Source organism: Argiope bruennichi, chromosome 4 (genome assembly GCF_947563725.1).
Source record: "Argiope bruennichi chromosome 4, qqArgBrue1.1, whole genome shotgun sequence".
NCBI lineage: Eukaryota > Metazoa > Arthropoda > Arachnida > Araneae > Araneidae > Argiope > Argiope bruennichi.
The window spans coordinates 65,480,461-65,489,135 of NC_079154.1; the positions used below are offsets into that span (position 1 = coordinate 65,480,461).

General features: G+C 26.6%; 1 protein-coding gene across 4 annotated transcripts in view; it reads left to right on the forward strand.

Moving 5' to 3' along the window:
- Positions 1–8,675, forward strand: part of LOC129965854 (uncharacterized) — a 53,403-nt gene extending 44,728 nt beyond the window's left edge. For all 4 annotated transcript variants that reach the window (XM_056080090.1, XM_056080094.1, XM_056080093.1 and 1 more), the window contains 4 exons: positions 1,658–1,780; positions 5,166–5,336; positions 6,088–6,220; positions 8,532–8,675. In XM_056080090.1, coding sequence (XP_055936065.1) covers positions 1,658–1,780; positions 5,166–5,336; positions 6,088–6,220; positions 8,532–8,586 — 482 coding nt within the window. In that variant the 3' untranslated portion in view covers positions 8,587–8,675. The remainder of the gene's footprint in view (positions 1–1,657; positions 1,781–5,165; positions 5,337–6,087; positions 6,221–8,531) is intronic.

Below are 8,675 nucleotides of genomic sequence, written 5' to 3' on the forward strand. Positions count from 1 at the left end.
GGTGATGAGATTTCTCATTTTTAGCAGGTCGATGTTGTGGCCTGGTTACAAGATATCTTGTCTTCATGTTTTTTCCAGCTAAATCAATGCATAATCAACCAAATACAAATTTAAAATGTGTATACACATATCCAATTGCTTGCCAAGCGAGCTTCTAGAGTATTAAAAAATGTACGGACCCTGGGAGCTTGCAGAGTGCCATATGCAATGTGTTAATTAACTTATTTGTCATGCAAAATGGCACAATAAAAATCTAATATAAAATTTTATAAAAATAAAATTAAAAATATAGGCTAAGATTTTACGATGTGTTTTTTTGTAAGATATATACAAAACAGTTAAAAAATTTCTTTTTTCCTTCTGAAGACTAATGTGATAATATCATTAATTAAGCATTTTAAATTTAAATTTCTTTGTAATTAAAATTAATGATTGATGAAGGTAGATATTTTCTTTCCAAATTGTGGTGCTATCTCATTCTGCATGGTAATTTCCAAATTTTTATATTTAAATCTTCATTAGATGATAATTTGCATTTGTAGTCTACTTTTGACCTCTTTGCTTTATGGTGGAAATATAATTTTTTTGCTTTTAATAATCAGCTTTTGCATTTATAGTCTGCTTTTGATCTCTTTGCTTCATGGTGGAAATATAATTTCTTTGCTTTATATAAATTTACTAATTCAGTCTTCTTAAATGCGGGTGTTAATGAATTGAGATGCTCTCTGAAATCATGAAATTATTCATTCAGAAGCATTTATTAATATTAATTTTCTGTTTTATTTTCTCAGGGATGTGATGCTTCCACTTAACCACTGCTCCCCCCACTTTTGTGTTTTTTGCTTTTTTTTTTATTCAGTTTAATAATATGAAAAAGAACCATCTTAAAGATAATATGTATAGAAATTTCTGTAAAACATACAGTTAACAGCAAGGATCTACAAAGTAAAAATTATTAACAAAGAAACAAGCAAACAAACAAAACAAAAATAAACAGAAACACTTTTGACAGACAATCAAATTTAAGGAAAAAGCTATTTTCAAAGAAAGTTGCAAAGAAAATACCTGCTAAAGTTGCCAAATTGCAGAAAAACATTCATCTTTAAAAAAAAAAAAAAAAAAAAAAAATGAGAAGGTTTGCTAAAATATGACAGTGAGGTACGTTTGCAATAAAGCACTTCTTTCCACTTATTTGTTATCCTATATACATTTAAATTTGTCTTGGGTACCATACTTTTTTAAGTGTCTTTGAGAAAATTATATGCTATTGATTTCATACTTTTATAAATATTTTGAAAATATAAAAAAATCAATTAGGCTATTAATTTAAAAAAAAATTATTCTGTACCTTTATTATTTGATTAATAATTTTTTCATGCATTTCCTTTGCACATATTTTGGTGGTTTTTTGGATTTCCTCTTTTTTTACTTTTTCATCAATCACTTCCCTGTTTTATATAGTGTCAAAATTTATTTAATGTAGATAAGATTTTGTTGTTATTGAAGAGTAGGAAAGAGTTATTTTGCACTTTCCATCAAATGCCAACTGTATTTTTTGTATAACATATGAGTAATTTAGAAGAAGTTTAATTATAATTTTAGCTTTTTTACCTTATCTTTTATAGACTTATATATTTATTTCTGATTCATTTTTCAGCTATTAAAGCAAATCTTGAATTAGCAGGAGAAATAACAGAGTACTGTGAAAATCTTGAAATTTCTACCTTTAATAGACACTCTTTACCAGAATGGGATGAATTAGTGTTAGCAAAATATGATGGTAAGTATTATTAATTGGAAGATGAGACTGTCTAGAATACTGCTATCATGTTATCATTATTTCATGTTCAGTTTGATATATTGTTTTTTTGATTTTCCCTCTATAGTGTACTTTTCATTCTTGCTATCCTTTGTTTTCTTACACAAGAATCTTTTCTATGCACAATGCTTATAAACACTCAAGTTAAAACTAATTTCCAAAATAAGATAAAAATAAATAGTTAGGGTGGCGATAGAACCAGGAAGTCGGAGAGCCAGGAAAAATTGCTGACAAGAGCATTTAGCACCAAGCATGCGGACAATCAATGATTTTGTACTATCATTTCTCTATATCTTAAGCCTAATGTCATAGAATTTATATTTTGTGTTGCGAGTAATTGCGAATTTGAAAAAGACATGTGAAAACAAAATGAGAGATTTCGATTTTGTTGCTTTTAGTAGTAGTATATCTACAATATTTTTAAATAGTAAACATCAATTAGTGAAAAGAAAAATCAAGTAGATATTATTTGTTTTGAAATAATATTTACTTATAGATGGCGGAATAATTTCTTGAGCTATTCTGTCATTTTGGAATTCTGAAAGTTTTAGTATAATTTGGTATTTATTTATTCTGGTAATAACATTGTTTTTCTTTATGTACCTATATATATCTTAATAAGCTTTTAATTCTATAACTTTTTCCCTTTTTATATATTAATAAATATGATTTTGTTCTGGAAATGAATTAAGGGAATAAATTCAAAATTGTTTTAAATTGTAATAAACATAATACATTATTTAGAATGTGAGTTATCTAGATTACTATACTAAAACAACAACAACAATAATTTTAAGCAATGATTTGAAAATCATATCAGCATAAAGTCTTGTTTCTGTATGAAATTTATCTTTTGGTAAATCGTAAATCGCAGGTTATCAACATATACTATAGTGAAAAATGAAATTTTTAGTGAAGATATAAAGTGTTATTATGAATTTGTGAATGATACTTTACAGTCAGAAGATTTTATATGTTAGAAACATTGCTATACAAGACTCCCCCCACCCCCCGGCTCCAGGACACAAATGAACACTTAATTGCAAGTAGGAGAAGGGAAATTCTTAACATCATTCTTCTTTACTTTTTACTTTTAAAGAACTAATCTCAGCAAGCAGTAGATTTCTATTCTGTTTGTATTTAGTATATAGAAGCAAAGTTTGGACCAGTATGACTTCAGGAATCTCTACTTTTTTGTTTTAAGATAAGTGAATTGAATATGATATAAATGAAAAATAATATAAATATATCTAAATGAAAGTTCCTGTATCTAGTACAAAAAAGAATTAGAATATTTTTAAAAAAATCTTATTTTTTATTTTGGCAAAAATATGCTACATGGGTTCTTGGGATTTCTCTATGCACTTGTACCAAACGTCTTGCAGCTAATTATTCAAAGCACATTTCTTGCTGTGATTCTGTTGATTATAGATTTTTTCTTCTCTGTTCCTGAGTGAGCCTTCATTTTATAGTGCATAAATCTTGCGAGAAGGGCTATTTTTTCTCTTGCGGTTTGCTGGTTTAATTACATATTTAATATATCAGGGAAATGAAAATTTACTTTATCTTTTAAAAGGGAAAAAAGTCTTAATTTCACTTTTTTAAAAATCAAATTTTTTGAAAACAGCCTTTTGCCAAAGAACAACATATTCTTAGGACTACATTAACAATATTCTTTCATCAAAACAAGTCATTAAAGAAGCTTGAATGCAAAGCCACATGAAAGAGAATGAGAAAATCAAGTCTTGATGTTTGACAAGATCAAGGAGACTTTATTTTGATGGCTAAAATTTTCCAGAGCTCAAATGATGCTGATTTCTCCTGTGATTCTTAAAGAAACAGTATAGAAATTGCTGGGGATTTGAATAAAAGATTTTGGCAGCCATTATAATTGAATGGAACGTTTCAAAGAGAAATATTGCCTTTCATTTAGAACAATTTTCAGAGAAAGAAGTAGCTTTTGATGGTGAAAACTACAAAAACTGGAAAAAATAGTGTTCTCAAGGACATTTTATCTGTTTGATATTTCAAATGCTTTTGATCTTATTGAAACTGGCTTATTTTATTATCTTTTGTTTGATAAAATTCTGTCGTTTAAGGGTAAAAGTTTGGAAACATTTGGGGAAAGCAATCAAGCAATGTCAGATATGTGCTTGGAGCCAATATGAGTGGAAATTGAATATGAAGCAAATTCAAATGCATAGATGACTACAATGATTAGGGAATGATATATTTGTAAACTAGATTCATAGTTTTCACTTTCAAAAAAGAAATGTTGCCATCACTGTCGATAACTGTATCACCCACATACAACCTAAAATTTTAAAAGTGATAGAAATCGTTTTTCTTTTTCCAAATGTAACTAACTGCACTTCTTCATCTTTTTAGAGCAAGGAAAAATTTGTAATTTTAAATGAGGGTGGGGGGAGGAAGCTGTTTGTAAAACTGTTATAAAAAAAATCTTGGGTAATAAAGAAAAGTAAAAAAAAAAAAAGTTTTAAATGCAATTAACTATGCACACAAAAGTTGGAATTCTGTTTTATCACAAATTGTTTATTTTTCCAACTTACAAGATTCATAGCAGATGCATAACCAGTAGAAATCCCTATCAAAATCATCATCAATTGAAAGATTAGAGAATTTCCTGCAAACGAAAATGTTTATGGCATCAATGACATTAACGTGTTTGTCAACATTGATAACAATATTGCAGTCTGCTTGCAAGCAACTGTGTAAGCTTTGATATCTCGATTAAAAAAAGTTCAAGTTGAGGATAGGATGTGAAAATGGACCAAATCCTATCCAAGAAGACAAAAACAATCAAGCTCTGGAGAAAATTTGACATATCCATTTAAGGTACAACAGCCAAAAAATTTAAAGCCTTTAAATATATTAGAAAAGAAAATTATTTTCAGTATTCAGCACCTTCATCAGTCAATGCTGTTGGATTATTTTAATTTTCCACTTATTCATTTGCATGTATGGATTTCAGAAAATCTTATTTTCTACAACAATTCATAAAAATGTTTTAATGTTTATTAAAAATTCTCACGGTGCTTAGATCGTCATTCTGCTTAAGTAAAAAAAAAAAAAAAATGGTTTTTGAGTGAAGATTTAACAAAGTCTAATAATATTATCGATTGATTACTAAAGAAAGAATAATAAATGCATATTAAAATACATTTTGTGTACAAAACAAACATACAAAATATTGAAATCTCAACTTACTAATCATATTAAAATTTAATTTGTAAATCATTTTAAAGTCTAATTTTTATTTCCAGTTTTTTTTGTGTGTGTGTTAAAATTATTATGTTTTCTTGATGGATTATTATTTTTAAAATAGAAGACAAACAGTGGTACAGAGCTGTAATTGTAGATAATCAATTTCATCCCTTCTATGATGTCATATTTGTTGATTATGGAAATGCTGAAAGAGTTTCTATAGATTCTATAAGGAAAATGGAGAAGGATTTCATGTCATTACCAATACAAACTCATTTGTGTTCAATAACAGGTAATTTATATGTTTTGATGTCTTAATGCTATTTTTGTAGCTTTAAATATTTTTTTTTTAAAAAAAACCATAAATTATTTAATTTGAAAATTTACAAAAAAAAAAAAGTTATGCATTTTAAACTTAATTTTCATATTTAATTACTTTTTAAAACTTGATTAAACATGAAGAATTTTTAGATGTTAATTGTTGAATAATTCATTTTAAAAAACTTAGTAAGCATATAGGAAATTAATTTGTTATATTTGAAATGTTTAAATTGGTTATTATCTTAAAGAACAATGCATATTATGAATATCATTACAAATAGAGTAAAAATTAAGAATTGTCTTCATATTTAAGAATTTCAACATTGCAGACTGATTACAAGACTTTATTATTAGCATCCCAAATTGAAATTGAATTAATTATAATTTTCTTGTTGTATCTTAATTTTTTAAAATATAATTTCTAAAACACAGTTATACTATTAAGTACAAATTCTTACAATAAATTATGGTTCCTTTGATCAATAAAACATAGAATTTCAATGGCCACTTGGTTATTTTTACTGAAATTCAGTAAAGACAAAAAGTTTTGTGACTTCATACTATACGTAATAAGCCTTCATATACATTTCAGCAGCTATTTGGCTACAACAAATAATTTAAAATAGTCCTTTTGATTTAATGTATGATTTTTTTCCAGTTAACTTAAATATTGTTTCAAAAATGTTGGTCTTGTGTTCATTCATTTCTTTTTTTCTGTAAAGGCTTTACCATTAATCCGAATTCATTACTCAATGTCATCCAAGAACTGAACACTTTTGGAGTCTCTGGAAATGGGATACCTCTAAAAGCATCTGTAACGTCAGAAGGAGAAGAAAAGTTTGTCAATATACCTGAGTGAGTATTACTTACATTTGAGTATTACCAGAATAACTGATCCATTTATTTTAATTGCATAGTAATATGATGCCACATGATTCAGCAATAATTTTTCTCAGTAATGCTTTACTGAAGTCCCCTGCCCTTATTCCTACCTATTCATCTTACAACCAGCTTGCAAATGTCAATCACAATATCTTATTTAATAGATATGACCCAAAATTTCATTTGTTGGCATGAATCTTATAATTTTTTCAGCAGTTGTTACGATTGAGAAATTTAATTTTAAAATTACGAGTTGCTGTTTATTAGTTTTAAAATTACCAGGAACCAGTTTTAAAATTGCTATTTCTAAGAATATGCCTAACAAACAATTAATTGTCTTTATTTTTGTATTTAAAGATTAATTCAGTTGGTTTTTGTTTTTATATACTTGAATTTAAGTATAGAGTGTGTGCAAAAATCTTATAAATTCTTGAAGAATTATAAGGCTACTGTAAACAACAAATGAATTGAAACATGTGTAATAATTATTATAAATTCAGGAATGGATATTGGAGTCTATTTAGCTTGATTAATGTATATCATCTGCATATTCACTGTTATTTATATAATATTGCCATATTTTGTCATATTATATGATTGTACAATGACACATCGGCTTTTTCTCAGGTCATTAATGCTCTCTGTATTTTTGTATGATTTATGATATAGTAATTGTCTTTAGTGACTAGCTGATTTGCTAGGAATATTGAATTAAATTTCTTATGCATAACTTAATGATTTAGATTTCTTCAAGAAAATATTTTTAAGCATCAAATTATGGCAGATTTTATATCCATGCTATTTTTTTAAAGTCTTATACCATTTTGTTTATATAATGAATGTGACCTGAACTCTACGATTTACCTCAATAGAATCAAGTTCCTTGAAATCATAGAGCTTTTTAAAAACAGTTTTTTGGTTCATTGATCTTTTATTTTTTTGCAGTAATTTAATTTTATTTTCTTATTCCTCATTTAAGCTATACAGATATTAAAAAGAATCTTTTTTCTTCCCTCGGCTTTTAATTATGGAAGAAAATTACGATCTGATATTTGATGACGTAATGAAAATGATTTGGATTTTCGTGCAACAATAATATCTTTTTTTTTAAGAATCGTGTAAAAGAAAGTAATAAAATTGCTACAATTTAGATAAGATTTTCACAATAGTTAAGTTAGTGTTATTAAAAGGACATTTATTGAATTTTAAGATAGTGTAAATCTAAGGTTTGTGCTGTATTTTTTGCAGTTTTGGGGGGAAAATGCAAAAAATTATTTAATTTTCAGTTAAAATTTCAAAAGGAAGAAATTCAGTTGAAGTTCCACATTCTCACATGTATTATGTGCATATGTATCAAATTTAGTAACTCTATGTGTAATAATGTATTCTGTAGAATGCTAAAACTCAAATAACATACACACTTATTTTTTTTCATTACTGGTAGAGATTTACCATAAATCCACAAAAGAATTCCAGGAGAGCATGTTAACTTTTGTTTTGTTTATAATTTAATGTGGATACCTGTAAGCATACATTTGCAAATTTTTCTAGAGCTTATGCATGTGGCAATAGTATTTATGAATTTTGTAGAAGAAAGAGCAAAAAATTATTACATTGTTTTCTTATAGTAATCTTTGTAAGACCTTTCTTTATCCAGTAATAACCCTAACTGCATAAATTTCTTGTGGCATGCATATATTGACAGAAATGGGGGATCAACCATATGCTGAATCTACTTATTCACCAACACCAATTGTTTATCTACTAAATAGTTCAATAAATCACAATACACATTGCATTTTTTAGAAGAGCAATTTTTTAAGTTAATTCAACAATCTCTTTCATCCCTGCCTTAAATACACAGATGCAATGCCAATTCAAGCTTCAATAACAAGTATATATGGGACAGATTTAATAAACAATCTTATTAATTGATGTTTTAGTAACTTTTGAAGTGTTAGAAACTTTGTGGACACCCTAAATCATGCCTCAAGTTATGTATTTATGATTCTTCCAAAACATTTTTAATAACATTTATCAAGTGTAATAAAAGTTGCATTATGTCTATTAGTAGGATATAATTATAATGGCTAATTATAATTCTATTTTTATTTAAAAAAAGACCAATATTCTACAAATAATTTTTTTTTTACTGTTATCAGTTAAACTTTCATAGATTTTTCTTCTTCTTTTTTTTTGATGCTATAATGAAAAAACGTTTTTTGAACTGTGAGAAAAATTGTTATGATGATGCATTATTAACATTAATTCTTATCTTTTTAAGGATTACAGAACATTTGCTGGAAAAGAAACTGGTTACAGTTTTAAAAGAAGAATAATAAAAAAAAACATTTGTTGAATATTTATGTGTTCATTTCATGATCATTCTTTTAAAATTTGTATTCATTTTGTAAATAAATTGCTTGGA